At 55.6% G+C, this 24572-nt stretch overlaps 1 protein-coding gene across 2 annotated transcripts; it reads left to right on the top strand.

The window, feature by feature from the left end:
- Nucleotides 1-5129: 5129 nt before the first annotated feature.
- On the top strand, nt 5130-20364 carry MEF2B (myocyte enhancer factor 2B). 2 transcript variants are annotated; one of them, XM_033134767.1, is made up of 9 exons: nt 5130-5180; nt 16594-16676; nt 17182-17385; nt 18105-18239; nt 18725-18872; nt 19014-19147; nt 19241-19334; nt 19519-19630; nt 19933-20364. In XM_033134767.1, exons 2-9 carry the CDS (start codon nt 16623-16625, stop codon nt 20156-20158), a joined length of 1107 nt encoding a protein of 368 aa, XP_032990658.1. In that variant the 5' UTR covers nt 5130-5180; nt 16594-16622; the 3' UTR covers nt 20159-20364. The 2 variants fall into 2 exon arrangements, with proteins under 2 accessions (XP_032990658.1, XP_032990657.1); XM_033134766.1 differs by having other exon boundaries at nt 19214-19334.
- The last annotated feature ends 4208 nt before the right edge of the window (nt 20365-24572 follow it).

The following is a 24572-nucleotide window of genomic DNA, read 5'->3' as shown; positions in this document are numbered from 1 at the left end:
ATACAGCTGCATTTTACAGAGGAAGAAACTGAGGCTCAGATAGGCAAGGTGGGGGTCACTGCCTGTGACTGGAAGTGTGGAGTCACACCCAGACCCTCCAACCCCCCAGGCCCTATCAGGCTCCTGCCTCGGGTGCTGCCTCATCAGGGTGACCCTGCAGCCCTGGGGGCGTCTCAGACCTCCTTGCCCTGACCCTCGTCCCTTGCAGCCCTGGGGGTGTCTCAGACCTCCTTGCCCTGACCCTCGTCCCTTGCCCCCCTAGCCTGACCAGAGCTGGGCCCTTGGACACAATCTTGTGGGACCTAACAGGGGCTGAAGACAGAGCAAGTGTGGCCAGTGTGGTCTTCCCGCTCCCGCCCAGAGCCTCCAGGCCAGCTGTGAATGTCCCAAGACAAGACTTGGCCCCTGGACTCCTACCCCACATCAGCCATGGCCCCGCATCCAATAGCTGCCACTGTGATCATCCCAATTGATCACCTACTGTGTGCTCGGCAATGTGCTGGGGCTTTACAAAGGTCATATTTCATCAGACAGCCCTGTAAAGCAGGTGTCATCCCCAAATACAGATGGGAAAAGAGAGCCCCCAAGAGGTAGAGTGACTTGTTCAAGGTCACACAGCTTGAGGAGGGTAGACTCCTGCCCGGATTAGTCCTAGCTCTGCCTCTGACATGCTGTGTGACGGGGGGCCTAGAGCTGGCCCTCTCTGGTCCTCTCTCCATCTGGACAAAGAAGGCGACTGGACCTTCTCTACAAGCTGAGGTGGACATTCATGTACCTGCCTGCCTGGCCTGCATTCTGCCTCAAGCAGAAACACCCACCCCAGGCTCAGGCCTTATGGCTCCCAGGAGTGGACGTGGGACCCCCATCTCCCAGGTCACCGATTGGTTTGAGATGGACATGTGACCCAATTAGAGGTCTCCTTTGGGAATTTTGTTGGAAGTGTGGGAAAGGTACCTTCCTACTGGGGTTGTTGAGCTGGACAGATGGAAGAGGGGACCTGAGAACATTGCATGGGCTCCTGGATCCAGCTGTACCTGATACTAGTCACTAAATTACTGTATTTGCCAACATTTCTTTGAGTTTATTTCTGCTGACTGCAGAAGAGCCCACACTGATCCCTTTGAATTCTAGGCCTGGAAGGTCATGGCCCACTGTCTGTATAGCTCCAAGGCCAGTTGTGTGCCAACACAGTGTACAATAAATGTATCAGGAAGATCAGAATGGCGCGGTTTGGGGTATAGCAGGGTGGGTCCCAGGCCCACTGCTCTGGGAGGACCCCCCACATGTCCCTTGGCACTGTGGGTGGTTGTGGAGAAGAGGTTGCAAGGGCCAGGGGCAGCTTAGCGAGAGTCCTGGTGGGAAGTCAGGGCTGTGAAGGGGGCCTGAGGGCCTGGGAGAAGGTCTAGGGCACAGGAGGTGCCAAAGAAGAACCACTTCCCATTGTCAGGAAATGGGGGTCAGTCCTCTCCCTTCCCTCCTAGGATGTATTGGGGGGGTGGCACTTCTGTGCTGCCATCCTGCCTCCCCACTGCGCCAACTCAGCTTGAGCCTCAGGTCCACCCCACTGAGTCCCTGACTGGTGTGCGGCCCCCACACAATCACTCTCCACACCTGCTCTGAAAGTACCACTGGTTGTCCACAAGGCAGGCATTTACCCAGCAAACACTTATCGCCCTCTGTGGGCCAAGCCCTGGCCCCAGGACTCAGACCTATGAGATAGAGAAGGTGAGTGAAGTAACTGTACATATCCCAAGGGCACAGTGAAGTAGTGGGGGGCAGCTGTGAGTGCCCCCAGACCTCCCCAGGGCCTCCCTATCACCCGCAGCCCTTGGACGCAACCTCCACCAGAGACTAATAGCCCTCTCAAAGAGGTCTGTGCAGACAATGGGTTGTCAGATCCCTCACACCGAGACAGAGAGCCCGCGGGGATGCTGATAATTTGCATCTCATTTGCATGGCCACCTCTCCCTTTCAAGATGGGCGAACGCCCCGTCCCAGCTGGCCGCCAGGGGGCGCAAGAAGCAAAGGCTTGGCTGGGCACTCAGCCTCTAACAGTCATTGCAGTCCTGGCTGATCCTGGTGGGCGCATTTGACCATCAGCCCATATGTCTTCACTCCCATTTTTCAGAGAGAGAACTAAGGCTCCTGGAGGCTGGACTACTCAGCAGGCTCTTGCATCTGTCCCCCATGTGCTCCTGGACACACAATGGCAGCCTTCCCTTCTTGTTGGGGTGGAAGGTGTGGCATTCCAACTCAGTAGGACTCACTCCCAGCAGAGCCCCAGAGGTAGGTGTGTAGCTGGGAGAGAGAGAGTGATCTCCCCGTGCCACAGGGCATTCAAGCAGGAGTCTAGTACCCATGAGAGTGGGAGTTACCTGGAAAGGATCCCAGCCCTGGTGAAGTGTGGCTTCACCACCACCACCACCCCTGCCCTACCCAAGTTTCCTTCAGCTGTGTGGATGAGGAAAAAAGAGGCCTAAGAGGGCAGCAGTGCCCCGGGTTGGCCTTCAGTGGTCGGCAAAATTTGGACTTCAGTTTCGCTTTGCATCCTTATCCCTTGATCCAAGTCCTGGTTTTGTTACAGGCCTGCTCTGTACCCCTAGAGGGTCCTGCCCCTGGGAAGCCCCTTCCTAGCTCTGCCACATCCCCCAGTGAGGTCTCCGGATGCCCCACACTTGGTTCCCATGCCTCTCCACCACTCAGACCCTCTTCCGGGCTCTCCAGTGCTTCAGGAAACCCATGGAGATGCCCCTTTGGCGTTGCCACACACTGGGCCCAGCCTCTAGGAGGCGCCAGGCTGGGGAAGACAGAAGTGGACCCAGACACCCGAAACCTGTGGGTCCGCGCTGGGCTGGAAGGAGGGTAGGGGTGAAGGAACCCCAAAAGGGAGGGGGATAGGGAAGGCTTGTGAAGGAGGGGGCATTGGAGGTGGACCTTAAAGTGCTCCCCCCCAGAAGGAGAGGCTGCTATTGTCCCCACCTTTCACATGAGCAAACAGGCTCAGAGGGATGACGTGACTGGCCTGAGGTCACACAGTGAGTGGGAGTTGGAATTGGGGTGGGGACCCAGAGTCCTCTGACCTAAGGCCCTACCCACAGGACCACACTGTCCTCGCCATGAAGGGTCCTTCAAAGCCTTCCCCTGCTGACATGGTGGGAGAGGATCTGCAAGACGGGGACTTGGGGCGAGCAGCTTCTCCATCTCACCACCCTTCCACCCCTGCTTCCCCCATCTTCAGGCCCCCTTCCCAAGTCCCCCACCTCTGGTCTTCTCCACCCTCTTCTTCCCCTAACCCTCCCCTCCACTCTCCAACATCTTACTCCATTAACTAAGGGTGTCCCCTCATCTGAGAAGACTGAGGCCAAGAATCTTGATTGTCCTAATGGGGGACAGGGGTCCACAAAGGGTGACACAGCCAGTGATGGGAAGAATACAGGATAGGAGCAGAAAAGGAGGGACCATTATAGGAGATGGGATGTGAACGATAGAAGATAGAATGGGGGACAAGGGGCGGCAGGAACATGGGAGGGAGCCCCAATGGTGGAAAGGTGGGGGTGGCATAGGGGGCAGCCCCCGCCAACTCAGCTCAGGTCAAGCTTTCCCCCCACGCCCTGGCTGCTCCCAGAGCTGCTCCAGCTGCCGCCCTTATGTAACCAGAGCCTGCCTGTTGCATCAGAGACAGGCAGGCGGCTGCAGGTAAACAGAGCAGCCCTTGGGGGGCCTAGGGCTCCCCAGCCACTTCCCACACGACCCAAGCCTTGTTCTGCACCTTGGAGCCAAGGCAGAAGCCCCCAGACCAGGCTGGGCCCCAGTGTGTCCTTGGGACACCTGAATGTCTGGCATTGGACACTGAGACCTGTGGAAGGAGGCGGGAGAGGCAGGACCCCTGATCCCCACCTTATGACACAGTGTGAACCCTAGTTTTTATGTCCAAAGAGAAACTTGTGCCCAGGCTAGGGGTCCAAACTGTCCATGTCACGGGTAAACTGAGGTGTGGGAAGAAGCCTATTCCCTGCCTCAGTGTCCCCCACACATGGTATCTCCACATGCACCCCCCGAGGCCAGGGGTCCAGACATCCCCTATTGTCTTCTGAGAAGGTGGACACCAGGCAGCCATTGCAGCCCACCTGCTCCTCCCCTTCACTCGCCCCAACCCCCTCCTCGCCATCCTCCAGCTTTTCCCTGGGCTCCCACGCCTGTCTGCTCCTGCCCTGGCTTCCTCTCCCTCCTCTCCCCCACCCCGAGAACTCTACACTCTTCCCCTGCACCTTTATGGGGCTGTTCCCTCTTGGAAAACCCTGCTCCCAGTGGGCTTCAAGGCCCAGTGCAAGAGCCCCCTCTTCTAGGAAGCCCTGTTTGACCCCTCTGGCCCAGTCCTGACCCCACAGGGCTGGGGGAGTGTGGCGCTGGCGCTCTACCTCCTGCAGACTGCGGGCTTCTGCAGGATCACCCAGGTCAATGTCACCTTCATCCTGTAATTCTTTTCACATTAATTCATTCAACAACCCTCCTTTGACCCCCCTCTGGCCTGGCCCTGCGCTGGGTGGCACTGGGATCCTAGGGAGAACGTGGATTTAGAGGTCTGGGCTGGGGGCCAGTTCTGGAAGCCCTCCCGCCAGCTGACCTTTGAAGTGGAGGAGGGAGCCCAGCAGCTGAGGGGTCTGTCACCCTCCTGTCAATGGGCGAGGCCACACAGGCCACCCCAGAGCCCCTTTCTGCAGTCTCTCCATTTGGGTGAGAGCAAGAGTCAGTGCTGTTTTCAGAAGAGCTCAGCCCCTGGGGTCCTTAGGGTCAGAGTTATATTTCACTCAGGATGGAGTAAGTCCAGTATTGGGGTTGGCAGTGGTTAGAGACAGGGTCAGGGGCGCCCAGTGTGGGTGGGGGAAGCCTGGCGAGCCTGATTCCGCCTCCTCTCTAGTTCCCACTCGCTCACTGTACGCACCTCAGCGTCTTTCGCGTCCGAGTCCCCGGCCCCTGAACTCGCGAGGCGGAGTCACGCCCAAGTACCCGCCCATCGCGGCCCGTGGGTACGCCCTCCATGCAAATGAAACCGCCCCATCCAATCAGCTTCTGGAGGCGGGGCCTACCGCTCCGTAGGCACCTGCGGCGGCGGGGCGACCAGCGCTCTGTGCGGCTGCTGCGATTCCTTGCGCGCGCGTCCGAGGGTACAGGCAGAGCAGGTTTGTGTCGCGGCGGGACGAGGCTCGTATGGTGTCTTTGAATGTCATCTGTGCGCTGAGCTAGGTTTGGAGGTCTGAGTGTGCTGCTGGGTGTTGTAGAGTGTATGTCTACGAGGTGTGCGTCTTGGGATTGTGAGTCCGAGGGGTGTGAAGCTGAGGGGCAGGATGTGTTGGAAGGGTTGTGAGTCCTAGAGTTTTGTTTCTGAGAGGTTGTGTCGAAGGAGCATGTGTCTAAGGGTTTTGATGTCAGTTTGGGAGGAGTTGTGTGTCCAAAGTTGTGGTGCCATGAGCCCCTGTTAAGTGTGCGTGAGCTGTGTGTCTGGTCTGTGGGCTACAGTGTCCTCCACTCCTGGAGCACAACCCTTTGCGTGCCCTTGAGGCCCCTGTACACAACCCCGTGCCTTCTTGCTGCAGGTGTCCTCGTGTGTTACAGCCCCAGACCTGTGTGTGGCATGACCATCCCTTGTATGTCTGTGACTGCTGGGACCCTCACCTGCCCCGTGGGGTCTGTGCCTCATGCAGCAAGTGTGGGGCCTCAGCTGGACCCACGGGGTGCCCATGTGGTGGGCACAGAGACCTGGGTGGTGGGCCACAACTGCCTTAAAGGACGCGCTACCACCTTTCCTGTGCCTCAGTGTCCCCATCTAGGACAAGGGTACAGGAACAATAATACTCAGCACATGACAAGCTGGTGGCTGTTAACTTTCTCGGTCATGGTCCCCCTCTCTCCACCTTTCTCAGGGTCCAGGGCTGCAGACATCAGTTAGTGACTGGGGTCCTTGGACACCCTCAGCCCCCAGCTGCAGACCCAAGAAGTCAGAAATACCATGTTTCCCCAAAAATAAGACCTAGCCAGACTATCAGCTCTAATGCATCTTTTGGAGCAAAAATTAATATAAGACCCGGTCTTATTTTACTATAGTAAATAGTAAAGACCGGGTATAGTAAAGACCGGATCTTATATCATATAATATGAGACCAGGTCTTATATTAATTTTTGCTCCAAAAGATGCATTGGATTTTAGTCTTTTGCTCCAAAAGACGCATTAGACGTATCTTATTTTACTATAAGACCGCGTCTATATAATATAATATAATACCGGATCTTACATTAATTTTTGTTCCAAAAGACACATTAGAACTGATTGTCCGGCTAGGTCTTATTTTCGGGGAAACAAAGTAGCTCAGGCCTCCTGCCTAGCCTGACTGAGAAATCCTCACTGGGGAAGGTCAGAACTTCTGGACATTTGGCATCTGGGTACAAGAACTCTCAGACTCTCGGGGTAAAGGAACTAGGTTCAAAAAAGCATTTCGACTCGGAAGGACTGATGTGTGGGTTTGAAGTCAGCCTCGCCCTCCCTTTTCCCCATGCCTGCCTCCCACCACCTGTCAGGCTAAGGAGTGAATATTGGCCTCCAGGGAATGGAATTTCCAAATATTTAAGGTCTCACCTGGGAGAACAGGAAGCTGGTTATATGGTCTGAAGTCCTCATTTTGCAGGAGGGAAGACTGGGGCCAAGTAGAGACACCCAGGCACCTCAGAGAAGGAACAGCGCACAAGACAGCTTCTCAGACCCCCGAGAGAACAAAAGCCAGGAGTGAGGGGCTCCAGCTTCCTCTCTCCTGGCTCTGTGTGGCCTCAGACAGATGGCTGCCCCTCTCTGAGCTCCATGGACACCCTGTGATCTGAACAAGCTATTCGCCATCATACTTACCATCTCCAACTAATTTTTTATTTCATTCAATCGTTACCCAGCCAGGTAGACATCTGGAAAGTGCAAATTAACAGGAGAAAGGGAATTAAAATAATTTGTCACCCCAACTCAGATACAATGAGTGTAGACATTTTGGGGTTCTGGCCTTCTGGAAGATTTGAGGCATATATGTACCTGGAGACAGATGACATTTTTCGGAAATGATTTATCATATGCCTGAGCTCCCAGGGTCGGAAAGCTCATTCTAGCCCCAGAATGTGAATACCCATGGGGTGCACAGGGTGCCATTTCTGAGCCCCCAAAAGGGCTTCTCTGGGTCTGTATCTCAGGGGCTTTGAGGCTGCCCCATCACCCCGAGGCTCAGGAGCAAGTGTCTTGGACCCCAGTGGTGCCCAGGCCCACTTCCCAGACTCCGTGACCATAGGACGACCCTGGGGTACAAGCCCAGGTTTGAATGGGAATCCGGGGGTCTTGCCGTGTGGACCTAGGAAGAAGCCTGCTTCCTCCTATGTCAAACGGGGCTGCTGTCTCTGCTTTACTGGGCTATCTGTGGGTCAGGCGGGTCCTGTGTGTAAATGAGGTGGCGCGTGGGCCTGGGCATGAGGTGCCATCCATACTGTGACCGAGCCTCATCCAGGCCCATCCCACCTACTCTCTACCAGGGGTCAAGGAGGCCTCAAGTCCATCACTTCGCTGTCCCATTCTCCAGGCTCAGGTTCACCTGAGGTTCAGGTGGGGCACTTGGAAGGGAGTACTCAAAGCCGGTTGGCATAAGGAGCCACTGCTATGGGCAGAGGCCTGCCTCATCCACTTTCCACACCCACAGCCCTCACAGTCTCCTACTGGATGCTGTCCTGGCCTCGCTCTGACAGGACCTTTCCCCACGGCAGCCACTGGGTCTGCTGAAAAATCCCGAATCAGACCACTCCCTCCCCTGCTCACACATCCTCTCTGGTTCCCCATTGCTCTATGGTCCACCCTCCCACCCTGACTCCCGGTCCCCTTGCAGCCTCCCTGCTCTCTTGGTCTCCAGCTGCCCCTCACTCACCCCACCCCAGCCATGCTGGCCTCCCCTGCATCTGGAACCCACCCAGCACCTTCCTACCTCAGGGCCTTTGCACGTGCCATTCCTTCTACTGGGCACTCTCTCCCCCACATCCCTACAGGGCTGGTGTCCTCTCACCCTTGAGGTGCCCCCTTTTCAGAAAGCCCCTTCTGATCTCTCTGTCCAAAGCAGCTCTTTCCCCTACCACTCCCCACGGCCTCCCTCTGTTGAATTTCTTCCTTGAAAACCTCTGTTTCTGGCACAGTTATGTCTGTTGTTACCTCCCTCGTCAGACTGGTCAATGGGGGAGGCCAGGCTGAGTCTGTTCACTCCCGGCCCTTATGTCCCCAGCATCTGGTGGGTTCCCACACTTTCTGGGGTAAGAGGGTGGAGACCAGCGATGCCCCAAGGCCACATCTTTGGGTTCCTGCTGACAGTGTCTTGGGTCTGCCAGGTTATGGGCTCAATCCCTTCTGCCCAGCGCTGACAGATGTGCTAATTTCCCAAGCAGGGAGGCGTGGGCCTTGGGGGATGAATTTCTGGGGCCCCATGGGAGGCTCTTTCTCTGGAACAAAGACAGGGAAACCTTGGGCTGTTCCTGCAGCTGCACTGTGGCTTTGGGGACCTCACCTGGCACCTTGGGTAGCCCTGGGCTCCGAACTGCCTGGGACAGCAGGGATGGGTTCTGAATGTAGAGTCTCTCTGGCTCCAGGAATCAGGGTCCCCAGCCTCTCGGGAGGGGAGATGGGACAGTGGGCCTCTGTCTGCATTGGCCGTGACACAGAAATTGGCCTCTGTGGCAGGTGAGCACCAGGCCGGGCCTCAGGACATGGGTTCCTTCCGACATGGCAGTGGGACTTTAGGAGGGTCTGTCCTTTGGCCCGAGAGGAGCACGAAACCATCCAATTGGCTGTTGTGCTGTTGGCTCGTTAGAGCAGGCGTTTCAAACTGGCAGCCTATGGACCAGATGGGAGCCTCAAATTTGTTTTGTGGGTCACGAGGTGTTTCAAAGAAAACTAATCCAGTTGCCAATGTTTCTTCCATGTATTAAACCATTGTTTGCCCATTCGTTTAGGAAGGGTGAGTGGGGGCCTACTTGTGCCAGTCTGGGGGAGGCCATCCCTGCCCTCACGGAGTGGGCATCCTCATAGGGCGACACGATTATCAAAGACAGAAACAAAGAAGCACCAAAAATACCCAGCAGGGCTAAGCGCCGCAGGGAAGCATGGCTCCTGCCTGGGGAAACCAGCACTTCCAGAAACAGGGGTTTCTGCCTGACCTTGAAGGACAGCGCCTTAGCCCTGGGCCTTCCAGGGGGAGGGCACAGCCTGGGCAAAGGCCTGATTTGGGGAGCGTGGCAGGGCTGTCTGGGGGTGGTGTGTCAGGTGCCTGGAAAGGGGCAGAAGGTGGCCTGGGAATTTGCTGGTATATGAGGCCTCCCCAAAAGGAGGGACAAGGGGATGGGTGCCTGCGGAGCTCGCAGAGGCCCATTGTACAAATGGGGAAACTGAGGCTCAGAGCATGCCAGGCAATGAGTGTGTGGGAGAGCCAGGATTTGAACCCTGGTCTGGCCAGGCCAACAGCTGCAGCCCTGGCCTCTCAGTGCACAGCCACAGTGGCCCTCCCAGTGCAGGTCTGAGGAGGGGTCTGTGGAGGCGGGCCTGAGGGTCCCCCATTGGACCTCATGGATATAAACGGGTGCATCCCCATGGATGCCAGAGGGAGCTATGGATAAAGGGACCCCAAAAGGGTCATCTTGAACTGGAACATTCTGGGTTTCTGGGATTCAGAGCCGCATGTGGGTAACAACTCCCAACCTCTGCCCCATCTCTCCCTTGGGGAGTGCTGACCATTTGCTTCAGGAAGCCAGAGGGTGGGTGACATCATTGCAGGGATGGGGTCCTACCTGTGTCTGGGCCTGTGTGTAATGGGGAACTAGCCTAGATTTGAGGAGTCTGCATGTGCTTGGGGAGCTCTGTGTGTGTCTGGGGGGTCTGCATGCTGTTGGGAGGACTGGTGTGTTTAGGGGTGTCTTCATGTATTTGGGTGTCTGTGTGCATTTGGGGGATCGGCATGTGTTGGGGGCTCTATGTGTCTATATGTGGGGGATCTGAGTGTGTTTGGGAGAGCTATGTTTGGGGGGTTCTGTATGTATTTTGGGCTGCAGGTTTTGGTGTCTTTTGTATGCAGGATCCACATGTGTTTGGGGGTGATGCATGTTTCTGGGGATCCATGTGTCTTAGGCACCTGTGGATTTTCAGGGGCTCTACATGTGTTTAGGGAATCTCCCTACCCCCCCATTTGTCCATATAAGGAATAGGCTTTCTCCCTGCCCCCTAATTCTCCTGCCTGGGTCTGCCTCACTCTGAGCTGAGTGCTCCCTGGGGTTGAGGAGCAGTAACCCCAAGGTCAGGGCCCAGTGACAGAGGAAGGAGGGAAATAGCATCTACAGAGCACCTACTGTGAGCTTCCCCCCAAAACTCAGCAAGGCTCCCCTGACTCCCCATTTTCTGCGGGTAGCAACTCAGACCCAGAGAAGTTTGGCCACACACGAGGTGTGGCTGGATCCCATCCTGTCCCCAGGGGCAGGTGTGCAGCTCCAGGGGCCGCTGTGGGCTTAGCCAGCCCCCAGATCACCCACAGTGCCCCCCACCTGGGACAACATCACCCAGGCACCAGGGAGAAGGCAGGCCCAGGGCCCTGGCTGCAGGAGGGGTCGCCGGCAGCTGGGGTCAGAGCCACTCGAGCCCTCAAGAGAGAGGAGGGGTCCCGGTTTTCCAAGGGGCTCTTCCTGTTGCCAGTAATGAGGTACTTGGGGAGCAGGTGATGCAACCACAGCCTGGGTTGCATGAGGCGGGTCTACCGACGTGATTCGCTGTAGTGGCTCAGGAGCGCGCCCCTCCCTGCTTCGCCTCATCCCTGAGGGCCCTCACCCCCCCTACTACCACCCACCTGCCTCTCACTTCTCCTTTCCTCCCCTCCTCTCCTGGCCTGAGTACCCCAACAAGCTGTGGCTTCTGGGCTCGGGTCTGGCAGCGTGCTGTCACTCATCCCCCCATTAAAGCCCCACTGGGAGCCGAGAAGAGGAACTTGACTTGTTCCAGATCTTTTCTCTCAAACCCTCGCTGCAAAGCCTTTGAGGCCACGATTCTGTGACCCATTTTATGGGGGAGGAAATAGGGGCTTGATGTTGCCGAGTGTGTCCCCTGCTTGTCGCCATGGTCTGGCAACATGGTACGCTGACTCAGCGTCCTCAGTTCCAAGGCCAGAGGGTTGCCAGAGGCCAGAAGACAAGTCAACAGGTCCCCCCACCCTTTTCCTCCCCAGCTGGAGGGAGAAGGATTCTCACTGTCATTTACTGATGAGAAAACTGAGTCCCGTGGGGAGAGGCCAGGATGAAGGGTCAGTGGGAAGCTGGGATTCCTTCCAGCCCCCCCCCCCCCCCCCCCCCCCCCCCCCCGTCTCCATCACTAAGGGGGCTCAGGGGCCTCACCAGGCCAGGGAGGTGACATGCATGGCCCGAAGGACCCCAGGGGTGTTTGTCAATTGACTTAGTGACCACACTTCTCACCGTACAGAGTTTATAAGGCTCCAGGTGCTCGTGAAAATCTTCCTTCATCCCCCCAGTGCTTCCCTGCACACGCTCAAGCCTGGGAACCTGGGTTCCTTCCCGACCCGAGGCGCGTGCGTCACCAGCGTGTCCTGCGTCCTCAGTTGCCAAATGATCCAGGCACTCCTGCCCATCTGCAGCCCCATCTCAGTCCAGGCCCCCCCTCTCCCACCTGGACACTTGCCCCAGCCTCTCCCTGTTACCTCACCCCTGCCTAGAGAGACGCTGCTCCCTTTGTGAGCCAGAAGCAGGCAGCGGCTTTAAAAAAAAATAAAATCTTTTGGTTGAGATACATCACAGAAATCATCGGAGCAAGGCTACCAAATTTGAACAAACTGAACACACCTGTGTACTCAGACCCTGGACAGGGAGCTGAGCCCCCAACCCCCTCCGCCCTGTCACAGCACCTACTCTGGCGACCCCTGTGCTGACATTTGTCACTGTGGCTGAGTTTTTCCTGTTCTGGAACTTCATGTACAGGGATCGCATGGCGTGTCTCCTCGGTGGAGTCCAGCACTGTTGAATCGGCCTAGGTCTGAGAGCTTCTCCCCTGCGGTTGCACGGAACTGGAGTGCATCTTTTCTCTGTGCCGTGTAGTCGTCCACTGCAGAATCTACCAGAAAGCATTTACCGATTCTCCCATTGAGGGCATCTGGGTCGTTTGCAGTTTGGGGCTGTGATGAATGAAGCTGCTGAGAACTCTCTTGTCTTTGGTGAAACATGGGTCCATTTCTCTTGGGTGAAACTGAGGAGAGGGAACCCTGGGTCACAGCGTAAACATATGTTCATCTTTAGTAGATGCTGGTTTTCCACAGTGGCTCTACCTCCTCTCTCTCCTACCAGCAACTGTAAGATTGCAAGGGGATTTTTAAAACTCTAAAATCATATCCTGACCCTCCCCTGCCCTCAAACATTCCATGGCTCCCCATTGCCCTCGGAGTAAAGCCCACACTCTTCACTGTCGCCCACAGGGACATACATGATCCACTCCACAATCCTCCCCACCACCCTCCTCGACTCTCCCCCTTGCCACGCTGTCCAGACATACAGACTTCTTTGATTTTTTTCAAAATGCCAAAGTCAAGGTCACTCTGACGTTTGCCCTTGCAGTTCCCCTGCCAGGACCACCCGTCCCTCAGATCTTCCCACCCCTGACTCTTCCCTTGCTTGGCTCTCTCCGTCTCATACTTGAGATCTCAGCTCAAATGTCTTCTGTTCAGAGAGGTCTTCCTTGAAATCCCTGGCTAACGTTGCCCCTTTCATGATCAATGCTTCTCTCTTTTTGGACTTGGGTTCTGATAGACGAGAGTTTCATAAACCTAACGTAAGGCACTCCCCATTGTTTTCACAGGTCTGAGTTAGTTTAAATACCTTTGCACTTTCCTGTCCTTTGAGGTTCCATAAAACAGCCATAAAGCTATTTGGGCCTATTGTCTTTTTATGGTAGGTCTCAGTCACTTTTCTATGCTAATCTCCTGTGGCCATTGGTCTACTTACACTTTCTACTTCTTGTGAGGTCTTTATTGCAGTGGTTGGCACTGCAATTGTTACTTAATAAATGCTAAATATGAGGGGATGAAGAAAGAGGTGGGGAGCGGCTGGACTCTCGGCTTCAAAGGTCCACCCCCTGCCCTTCTGCTCAGGCCCCCACCCAGCCTCTCCATTGAGGCCAATTACATGCTTTCTCCTCTGAGATGCCCTCTTGGATTTCTCCTGACCCTTCTTCCCTGCTCCATTCTCTGTCTATGGGTCCATTTCTACCTCTCTGCTGGGCAGACACCACAAGCTCTCTGCTTTCTGGCTGGACATTTGTGTGGGGTGTGCACAGAAGAAGCTTCCCCAAACCTCAGCCTCACCCCTCGTGCCCGTCACATTCAGCAGTGCCACCTCCCCCCAGCAGTTCCGATCACACCAACATCTGGAGAACTGTCCGCTGGTCTGTCTGCGGCTTGGGGTGGGGATTTGCATGTGAGTACAAATATATATGCACACCCCGGGCCTTCCACCCCCGCATTCCTTGGCTGGCCCTTCACACCTGGGCCTGACACACGTCCACCCAGTGGCTGGATTTGCATGCGCGTGTATTTCTGGGTAAGAGTCACCTGGGGGAGTCTGAGAGGAAGTTGTTGAGGGAAGCAGGGGGTTCAGACATGTCTCTCTTGACCTGCTCCACTCACCAAATATACCCAGCCACTTCTATGTCTGGTCCTGAGGGGCTTCTAGTCTGGGGGACACAGAGCTGGATATATACATCCCCAGCCCCACAGGGTCAGAATTGAAGGGAAGGACGGGAGCTGTAGGAGTCCAGAGTGAGGGCAAGGAAGGGCTTCCTGGAGGAATTGATTTTTTGAGCTGGGTTTTGAAGTGTGAATAGGAGTTGGCCAGGTGAAGAAAGGGCAAAAGGATTTCTAGGCAGAGGCATTTTGTTGAAGGTAGAGAAAGGTGGGCAGGGGCTGATTGAGGCAGGGCCTCGAATGCCAGGCTGGGAACTGCAGTTTTCTCCTGAGGGCAGTAAGGAGCCATTGAGAGTGCATGAGCAGGGAGAGTCATGATCAAAGCTGTGTAATGGGTAGATCCCTCAAGGGACAAAGCTGGGGATGACTTTAGTTCCTGGTTGAAGATGAGGGGTTGAGGGTCAGAAGAGTTTTTCAGTGATAAATCGAGCTCTATCCCTTCTTGTTCAAAAACCCTCCCATGGCTCTCCATCACTCTTAGACCTAAACTCATAACCCTCCCTGCAGCTCAGAGAACCCAGACTGGCTCTGCCTCTGTGGTCTCTCCCCTGAGCTCCTCACTCCAGCCTTGTTGCTGTGTCTCATCCTTCCTCAGGGCCTTTGCACCTGTTCCTTCTGCCTGGAACTCACTTTCTGTCTTGACTTTTGGGTCTCAGTTCAGAAAGACCCCTCTGCCCTTCTGGCTCTTGAGATTCCCCTGTTATGTGACCCCTGCCCGAGCTGGGATCTCCTTGTCTAAAATGGGGCCAAACTGAGAAGGGGCTGGAATCAGATCTTCCAGGCCCAGACTCTCAGGTCCAAGTCCCATGTTCCCATGGGACCCCAGGCGTGGGGGGCATTTCCGGAGTCATCTTGGCACCCAGGACCTCCGGGCTAGTGCCCCCCTCCTGTCTCCAAGGACCCATCAGGGCAAGGGTAACCCATCCCAGCCGTGGGAACCAGCCCGATTCTGGCCAGGGATAAAATTAGCCCCAGAGGTTAAATTTAGCAAGTCCATCTGGAGTTGGGGCTGTCATCATGAGTTCTACATAGTGTGACTGCTTAGAAACCAAGCCCAGAGAAGGTGGCGGACACTCCTGGGGTCACAAAGCGGGTCACATATGATGGCCGAGGTGTGTCAAACTCTTGGGCCCTAGGACTCTGCGATGAAAGAGGTCCTGCCCACACCCCTCAGGCTGGGATCTGGGAAGCAGGTGTGGCTACTTGTGGAGATGAACCTACATTTCTCTATACTTCCCCAGAGCGGGCTTGTTCCCAGGCCTGTCCTGGGTTCTGCATTTCATACCCACTGAGGCCCAGTGGGTCCAAGGCCAGCTGGGACCTGGGCGCAGGCCCACTCACCCTGGGCAGGCCTGTGACATGGAGTGGCTGGGGATCAGGTGTGGTGACAGAGTTGGTGGATGGGGTGTCAGGTGCCTTAGGGGCCTTGGGGTGGCTGTCTGCTCAGAAGGATGCATGCTGCACAAGAGGCAACGTGATTTCTTCGTTCCAAGGATCCCTGCATGAGGGGTTCTGAGGAGGGCCTGGACCCCAACATGCTGTATATCTTGGGGACATGCTACCCTCCCTGAGCTGCCTGTTCTCACCCTTGGGGACCCCGCCGGGAAGATCTGACATCCCAGTGAAGAGGGCCCCGGTGTCTCCCAAGTCGTGCCGGACCCAAATCCTGGTCTGAGGGCTCCAAGCCTGAGGACTTTCCAGGGCGTCCCTTCCTCTTCCCGCTGGAAAGTGGGGCAGGGATGGGTTTCTGTTCCTTAAAAAAGAAAACACAATTTTTAACAGAAATAGTCTATAATCACTGAGGGGAACAGTTAGAAAATTCAGATAATCAAAAATGAAAAAAAAAAAAGACTCAAAAGGCCACACATTGTATAACTCTATTTACATGAAATGTCCAGAACAGGCAAATCCATAGAGGCAGAAAGCAGATCAGTGGTTACCAGGTGCTGGGGGGGTGGGGGATGGGGAGTGACTGCTCATGGGGACGGGGTCTCCTTTTGGGGAAGATGAAAAATTTCTGGAACTAGATGCGAACTAGATAAAGTATGCAATTCGGTAGCATTTAGCTCACTCATGATGTTCTACAACATCATGCATACTTGAAAATGGTGAATTTTATGTCATGTGAATTGCATCTCAAGTTTTTTAAAAAAGGAAAAAAAACTCACCCATAAATTTCCACCTGGTGGTTACTCCCGTCATGAGCATTTTCTTCTAGTCTTTTTTCCACTCTCAATGCAGCTTTTAAATGTATCTTTTCTTGTAACTGCAGCCCTCCATCTTGCTCTGGGAGCTGTTGTGGGTTGAATGAGTTGAAAGACAGACCAGGCTCTGTTTCAGTGGCTTAGGATTACTGACCGCTACCATGGGTGTCCTTCCAACCAGTCTTTTGAGGGCTTTTAGGCTGTTGCCAATATTCATAATAGTAGCATGTATGTGGCACCTACTACAATAGTAGCATGTATGTAAGCAGACCTGAATGGCTCCTGTAGGTGAGCTCATTTTGTCCCCGACAACAATGGGCATGGCACGACATTGTCATCCCCACTGCACATAGGGGAGCCCAGGACATTCATGCTCCCCTAGATACCACAATTACCAGGGGGTCATTTTTTAGATGCTGGGGTGGCAGATCTCCAAAAGATGGAGGTCTTTTTTTGCCCCGGGTCAGCCTTCTCACGTGGAATATTTCTGAAGGTGTTCATCAAGCATCTACTGCATCCTGGGCTGGTTGCAAGTGGGGGCTGTGGGGCTGTTCCTGGCTCCACTCTCCACCCACCTACTCTGTCCTCTTTTCCATCTTTCCTAGACAAAGATTGCTCTGCCCAGCCTGGGACGATGGGAAGGAAAAAAATCCAGATCTCACGCATTCTGGACCAAAGGAATCGGCAGGTGAGTTCACTGGGTGGAACAGTGGTTGGGGAAAGGCATTCCTGGCAGGAGACACAGCCTGGGCAAAGGCCCAGCCATTTGGGGATCTGCAAGGGCATGAGTCTTGATGCTATGTCTGAAGTTTGAGATACAGCCCTTGCTCATTTTCATGATGGTTTATTCATTTATTCTTCCTAATGACTCGAGCTCTAGTCATAGGGAAGATGGAGCTTCATACAAACACACCCAACTCAGAGGGAGGCACAGAATGGGGGAAGCTCCGAGAGGGCGTGTGAGCTCTGTCTGGGAAGCCAAGGAAAACTGGCCAAAGAAGAGGTCATTTGGGCTGGGCTTCAAAGCATCAATAGCAGTCTACCAGGTTGAGAAGTGAGACGCACAGCCAGAAAGCACAGCATATACAGAGGCACAGCGTCAGGAGGCGTGTTCAGAAAACAGGCCCCGACACTTCCCCCACGTCACCCCAAATCCTTGTCTTCTCCCACCCACCCACGGGTCCTGGGTCCAGGTGACATTTACCAAGAGGAAGTTTGGGCTGATGAAGAAGGCCTACGAGTTGAGTGTGCTCTGCGATTGTGAGATCGCCCTCATCATCTTCAACAGTGCCAACCGCCTCTTCCAGTACGCCAGCACAGACATGGACCGTGTGCTCCTGAAATACACGGAGTACAGTGAACCCCATGAGAGCCGCACCAACACTGACATCCTGGAGGTACCCTGGGCCCTCCCCCCGCGGCCCGTGAATCCAGCACACTCTGCTTGCTCAGAGCCTAGGGACTCTTGAAAGATGAGTGTTGCAATCTGGCTCTGCTGCCAGTGAAAGCAGGTTTGGGGAAATGGAGGGTCCCTCTGGGGCAGCCGCCTGGATAGTAGGAATAAAAATATCAACCACTGCACATTGAGGGCTGCACTATGTACCCCTCACATACATCATCTCATTTAATGTCATCACCCATTTGGTGAATACAGGACAAAAAAGAAAAGGTACCTTGGAGCAAGCAGACCTTGCTGAGGTCCAGGAGCGTGCAGGTCCCAGGGGGAAGGGAACTCAGGAAAGCCGATAAAGTTGTCCTCAGGTGCTGCACAGTCTCCCAACATTTATTAAGCTCCCACTGCATGCCAGGCTTTGAGGCAGCACATGGGTGCAGAATGGAGATACCTGCGTCATATTCAGCAGGAGTGTTAAGCTAGTGCCAGCAGGCCTGGGGAGATCTCTGGTTCCAGGGCAGGACAGTCCCTCTCTTATGTAGTATTGGAACTTCCTAGATGATAACTCACTGAGCGCTTTGGTCAGTGAGATTTGGTTGGAGCAGGCTATGCCTGCAGTCTACCCACCCACAGAGCTAGATAGATCTCTCTCCTCTCCCATAGGACCAGGCTCCCTGGCTAGGATGGGGGAAAGGGTCATCCTGTTGTGTCCCTTCTCCACAGACACTGAAGCGGAGAGGTGTAGGCCTTGATGGACCAGAGCTGGAGCCAGACGAGGGGCTTGAGGAACCGGGAGAGAAGCTGCGGAAGTTGGCAGGTGACGGGGGTGACCCAGCCTTGCCCCGACCCCGGCTCTATGTAAGTGACTCCCTGCCCCACCATGAATGGGTCCCTCCCCCCACCTCCTAGGCCCACGTGGTCAAGGCTGAGACTGAAAGAAGGACCTAGGGCCATGAAGCCTAGAGTTTTGGGTCAGGTCTCTGGCTGGATGGGCAGGAAAAGCTTCCTGGAGGAGTGGGCATTATAGCTGGGGCTTTCAAGGATGACTAAGAGTTCAACAGGCAGCTAATTCCTTCTTTTTTTTTTTTGATTCATCAAACACCTGGAAAGCCCCCTCAGTGCCAACCCCATGCTGAGTGAGCAGCTTTAGCTCTGGGCCTAGCTGTCAAGGAGCAACAGAGCCAGGCATAGGCTCTCCCAGCCACGTGAGGTTAGGCCAGAGGGAGGAGTAGTGAGAGCTTCCAGAACATGGAGGCTGGCCCCTGAACTCATTGGGATTTTCTGTCTTGGACTTGATGCACTCATCTCATTCCTCCAACCAAACCCGTCCTCTCTGCCCTCAGCCAGCAGTCCCCACTATGCCCAGCCCAGACATGGTATATGGGGCCCTGCCCCCACCAGGCTGTGACTTGAATGGGCTTGGGGAGGCCCTGCCCGCCCATAGCCGACCATCTCCCTTCCGGCCAGCAGCCCCCAAAGCTGGGCCTCCAGGTGAGTATGAGGCATAGGTGGGGATCCCAGGGGGGCTTTTGGGGGGTGGGGATCTTGGCTCTGGTGCATCACCTCTGGACCTCAGACTTCAATAGTTGAAATGGCTGCCTGCCCTCTCTCTGGGGGTCTCCTGTTCCACAGGCCTGGCCCACCCTCTCTTCTCACCAAGCCACCTTGCCAGCAAGACACCGCCGCCCCTGTACCTGGCAGCTGACGGGCGGAGGCCAGACCTGCCTGGTGGCCTGGCAGGGGCTCGAGGGGGACTGAGCACCTCGGTGAGTGGGGAGAAGGAGTGTCAGGGATGATGAGTGAAGGCAGGATGGCCTGAGTGTGGGCCTCAGTTTCCCTTTCCCCCTTTCTCCACACAGAGAAGCCTCTATGGTACCCTGCAGAGTTCCTGCTCGGCCGCAGCCCCAGGACCCACACTAGGGAGCTTCCCATTCCTCTCAGCAGGCCCCCCAGGTATGCACCCCACATACACCCTGCTGTGGGAGATACCCCTACACCTGCCCATTGGGCAGCCTACATTCCCCCACCAACCAACTGAAAACTGACTGGTGGGGTGGGTCAGGCTTGGGCAAGGGGCTTCCAGAGGTGGTGGCCTGAACTTATTCCTCCTGCTCCCCCTCTTTCTCCACCCCCCCAGAATATGGCCTGGGAGACCCCCCTCCGCCCTCTGGCTTGCTGCAGCCCCCCACCCTGGCCCCCTGGCAGCCCTCGAGGAGTGATGGGCCTCTAGCCGCCTCTGCCCAGCCCAGGTAAGTGCCCCGACTGCCCCGTACCCCCAGTCCGGCTCCGCGGTGGGGCCCCTCCAAGTCTTCCGAAGACCCAGCCACTGCTGACACCTGGTGGCCACCCCTGGTTCTGCACTCAGCCCCTCTGGAGTGCTGGTGGGCGGGGGAAGGCTATTTTAGAGGCCCCCAGAGGGATGGCCACCCCCTCCTTTCCCAACGTCCTCCTGCTGAGCCTTTGCCCAAGCCGTGCCACCTCCTGGCTGCTCTCCTTCCCTCGAAGAGCTCACAATCCTCCTCCTTCCCCCTCTTTCTCTCTCTTCCTGCAGTGGGGGCCGCAGCCTGGGAGAGGAGGGCCCCCCAGCCCGTGGTGCCTCCCCGCCCACCCCCCCAGTCAGCATCAAGTCTGAACGCCTCTCACCAGCCCCTGGAGGCCCCAGCGACTTTCCCAAGACCTTCCCTTACCCCTTGCTCCTGGCCCGGCCCCTGGCAGAGCCCCTAAGGCCGGGCCCCGCCCTCCGCCGGATGCCCACTGCTGATGGCTGGCCCCGGTAGTGGACCGGGAGGTGGCACAGGCCCTGCCCCCCATGCCTGGCTGGGCAAGAGCAAGTGGGGCCCCAGCCTCTCTCCTGAGTCCTTAGTGAACACCCAGTGGATACACCCCCTTCCACAGTGGGGACCTGGAGGAGAAAGGCTAGGTTGGGACCCGGGGTTGGGGGGGCCCTGTTCCCCCTTCCTGACTGTGTACTCACCAATAAAACACACATGGCATCCGTGGGCCAAATGATCTGTCGCTGCTCATAGCCACCCCCGACCCCCCCCCCCCAAGTCTCCCCGTCTCCTCCCCAGCAACCTCAGGCTTGCCTTGTGTTGGTTTAGGGTACTCCCTTCTGACTTCCACCCTGAGAGGAAGATTCATGCGTGGGTGGGGTCTCTGGAAGGTAGGCCTGTGGTGGGTGGGGACAGGAGGGCAAGGGCCGTGCAGGGGTGCTGATGAGCAGGTGCCAGGGTGGGCAGCTGGGCTCAGGACCGTGTGGCACAGGCCCCTGGAGTGGCCCCATCCCATGGGTAAGGGGCCTAGGAATTGGTCCTCCAACTCTGCGGTCGTTTGGTGGTGGTCTCAGGAAGGAGTCCCCGGCTATTCTCAACCGCTTGCAGGAGGAAGCAGTTAGGAACCTTGAATGTTGGGCTGCTAAGCTGTTCCTTTTATAAATAAGCTTATCCCTTGAGCTCTTGACTCAGCAATTTCCTTCCACTGGAGGGAGGAGGGAGCCAGGCAGTTATCTACTCACTCCAAGGGGGACACAGTGCCCCTGACTCTGGCGTGTCCTGTGTGTGCAGGCAGACTTGGGGGTCCAGGAGCCTGAGGGAGCTCCATTTGCTCATCCTGCCTCCAGCTATCCCAAAGGTGGTCTCAGTGGGGTCCTTATGACACTCAGATCTGACTCCTGCCCTTCCCCTGGCTCCTGAGCTACCTCCACCACCCACTCTGCCCCTGTCCCCCACCCTGCCCCTGCCCTGAGCCCCCAGAAACACTTGCAGTTCCAATGCCAGGGCCATGCTGATCCTTCCTCCTGGACCACCTCCCTCAACCCCCAACTCACCTTTTTAAAAAAAGACTGCTTCCTATCCTCCAAGGTCCGACTCCATTGTCCCCTCCTCCAGTCAGGCCTCAGCACTGCCCCAAGCCTAGAAATGGTTCTCACTGCTAAGTTAAGCGACAGAGGGCTTGTTTGGTGCAGATCTCCAATTTGGACAGGAATGTGGAAAACATGGAGTATTGGCATCAGCACTTATAAAATTTGCCTCCCACCCCCATTCTACCAAGATCCCGAGGTGACTGATCCAGCTTGGCCATTCAAGACCTTCAATTAGTGGCCCGCAGAGGTGCTTTCCCAGTAAAATGCAATGTCTCCCATCCCACCATTAGTGCACACAGCCCTAGATGGTGGATAAAGAGGGGAAGCATGTACATAACAGGCTTCAAAGTCAGTCCTGGCCCCTGGAATTCAGCACCTCCCCACCGCCTGTAGTCCCCCCTTCCCCACCAACACTTAGGGCTGACTCCTTTGAGGGGTGGGGGCAGAAGAGAGCAGAATATGTAAACTGACAGACCTTTTATGTAAGGTGGGGTACTCCACTTGCATGCAGACCCAGCTGGGGTTTGTCCTCTGTAATCTCAGTCCTGGACACCTCATCCCTAGTGAGTAGGGGCTTTGGGGCCCCAGTTTCTAGAGGAGGGATATGGCATGATCAAAGGTCCTCTCCCCTGGGCTTCTGTGGCAGGGAGGTGGAGTGGGGGCTCGGAGCAGGAGCAGCAGGAGGCTGAGGAGTGGTGGAAGGACACTGGTGTGATAGGGCAGAGCCACCAGGACCCTTGGATGGCTGCGATGTGGGGGGAATGGGGAGAGGGTGCCATGTGCAACTCGTAGCCTCTCACCACAATGGGGGCATTAGGGGAGCCCCCACTTGTGCTGGGAGGCCTGAAGAGAATGCAGCGGCTGTGGGGTGAACTCAAGGCCGCTGGAGGGTACCTGAGTTAGGCTGGAGAGTCCTCTTACCCAAGTCACACTCAGGTCCTAAATCCTCCCCACTGGCATCCCTCCGAGGAGGGGTGAGTCACTGCCCCCACTGCAGCTCATGGCGGTGGAACCCAGGATCCAGCCTGGACACAGCAGCACCGTTAGCATATGCGTGGTGGTCACCTTGAGGGTGCAAATTCTCCACCTGGGTTACCCTTCTGGTTACAAGGTCCCTGGCCATCCACATGGGTGAAGAAACTTCCCACTTGGTGGTCCCCACAGTGTCACAGTCACAACCCCCCACACAACCAGACACAGGCCCCCTGGGGGAAACTGAGGCACAGCCAGAGAGGATCCCTTCTCAGCCTCTGGATCTCACCCTCACAGTTCAAGAAGCCAGTTCACCCTCAAGAAGCCAGTTCAACCTCTGATGTCTGTGTCCACAGGCCAAGTGCCCAGTGTGGGGTTCATAAAAACATGGGCTGCTTTCAAAGGCTGGAGGACTCTGTGGGTAGTGCATGTGGGTCTGCGTCCCCATCCCTGGGAGGCTGCACTTGCGCCATATGCCATTAGGTGGCGCCCAATAGTTGCTTTGGATTCTGCGCTTTCCACTCAACATTTTAAAATAAAATAGAAATAGTAATAAATAAATAAAATCCATCTTGGCTTCCAGAGGCCTGTCCCATGTTTTCAGGCTCTGAGCCTGGGGACTCAGAAAAAGTGTGTCACGTGTTGTGTGTGCATTATTACGTGTACATATACTGCTTGGAGTATCCTAGACCATGAGGGGATAGTGGGCAGGCTACCAGGCTCTAGAAACACCTCTGCGTCCAGACCCCAGCCATACCCCCATGGCTCTGTTGGGGAGGAAGCAGGGAGGGTTGTACGGAGGTGTCCTACCACCAGCCTTGCTAAGGACACCATGGTGATGTTGGCCAAAGCCCATGTTACTGTCAGAGCGCCCCCAGCCCCCCAGGAGCTCTCTGTCACTGTTAGGAAGCACCGTGGGAGTCATGGCCAGGGCACAAACATGGTGATGGGAGTCGGAGATCTGAGAGTTGCATTTTTCTAGAGTACCATAAACAGAGGTGGTGCAATGGTGAGTGTGGGCCTCAGTGTGGTTAGAGAATGTGGGACATTAGTGTGGACAGACATAGAGAGAATCCAGTGAGGATCGGGACATGGAATATCCAATGGAGGACAGAGAACAAGGAGCATCCAGTTCTCTGGAGAACAGAGATGTCGAGCAAAGGAGAACAGAGATGTCGAGCAAACAATGAAGGAAAGAGCACATAGACCTTCCAATGTATTATAGGAGAGAAGACTGGTTTTGCTCTGCATGAGGTAGGAGCCATGGATGGTTGTGAGCAGAAGAGGGACACGGTCTGGCTGTTAACGGGTGCCCTCAAGGTGCTCAGGAGAAAACTAGACTGTGGGGGTTGGGGTGGGAGACAGGATGGAAGCCAGAGGAGGATGGGATTGCAAGCAAAAGATGGTAGAGGCTGGACTGGGTGGAGGTTGTGAAGGGAGTGAGGCCAGCGGGGAGTGTGGTTACAGCTGGAAAGTGGAGCCATCAGGAGGAACTGACAGATCAGGTGTGGGGTGAGACAGGCATCAAGGCCAACTCCAGAGTTTGTGCATAAACACCAGGAGGATGGAAAGATGGTGAGGGAAGATTGGGAGCGCCGGGCCAGGCTGTGATGCACCACATAGGGGAACTCTGACACCGGACTCAGGAGCTACTAGGTGCCCAGGGGAGAGCTCAGGTAGAAGGAGAGATTGGGCCTCTCAGGGCCACAGTATCTCCATCAATGAAATGGAGACAATTGTCCTGCCACCCTGGCCTGCTGAAGGAAGCACATGAGTGAGTGCTCCCCACTCCCAGCCTGGCATGCAGTGAGCCTGCAGCAAATCCCCCCAGCCCCTTGCCTTTTCTTTCTTGTTCCCTCTTCTCTGACACCTTCCCCATATCCCATCTTCCCTGGATCCCACTGGTATGCCCTGGCCATGAGGGGCATGTCATGACCCCCGTGTAGGTCCTAGGGAATCCCAGTGACCCTCACTGCCACTCTCATCCATCCTCTTTCATGGGGACACTTTTGAGTTCAGAGGACCAAAGTGACAAACAGTGAAGCCCCTTCAAACAGACATCCACATGTGCCCATAAACAAAGACAAAATCACCTACAAGAGGAGGCAATCAACTATATAGGCCCTACTCTCAGGTACCACCCCCATAAAGACCCTCAAGATATTGTCACATCCACATATATGTCCACACTCATGCAGACTCACATTCATAGACACACAGATAGCAAAACTTAGGCACCTATGCTAGAAGCTCTTACCTCCAAGCCTAGAAACAGAAAACATCAGTTTTCTGAAGCTGATATTTGGTTGTAGATCCAAACATGCCTGAAGCTGATATACTTTTAGTTTTGTGTTGCG

This window comes from Rhinolophus ferrumequinum, chromosome 18 (genome assembly GCF_004115265.2).
Source record: "Rhinolophus ferrumequinum isolate MPI-CBG mRhiFer1 chromosome 18, mRhiFer1_v1.p, whole genome shotgun sequence".
NCBI classification, from domain to species: domain Eukaryota; kingdom Metazoa; phylum Chordata; class Mammalia; order Chiroptera; family Rhinolophidae; genus Rhinolophus; species Rhinolophus ferrumequinum.
The sequence above is the reverse complement of the archived record's forward strand: the minus strand, read 5'-3'. Positions and strand labels throughout refer to the sequence as shown.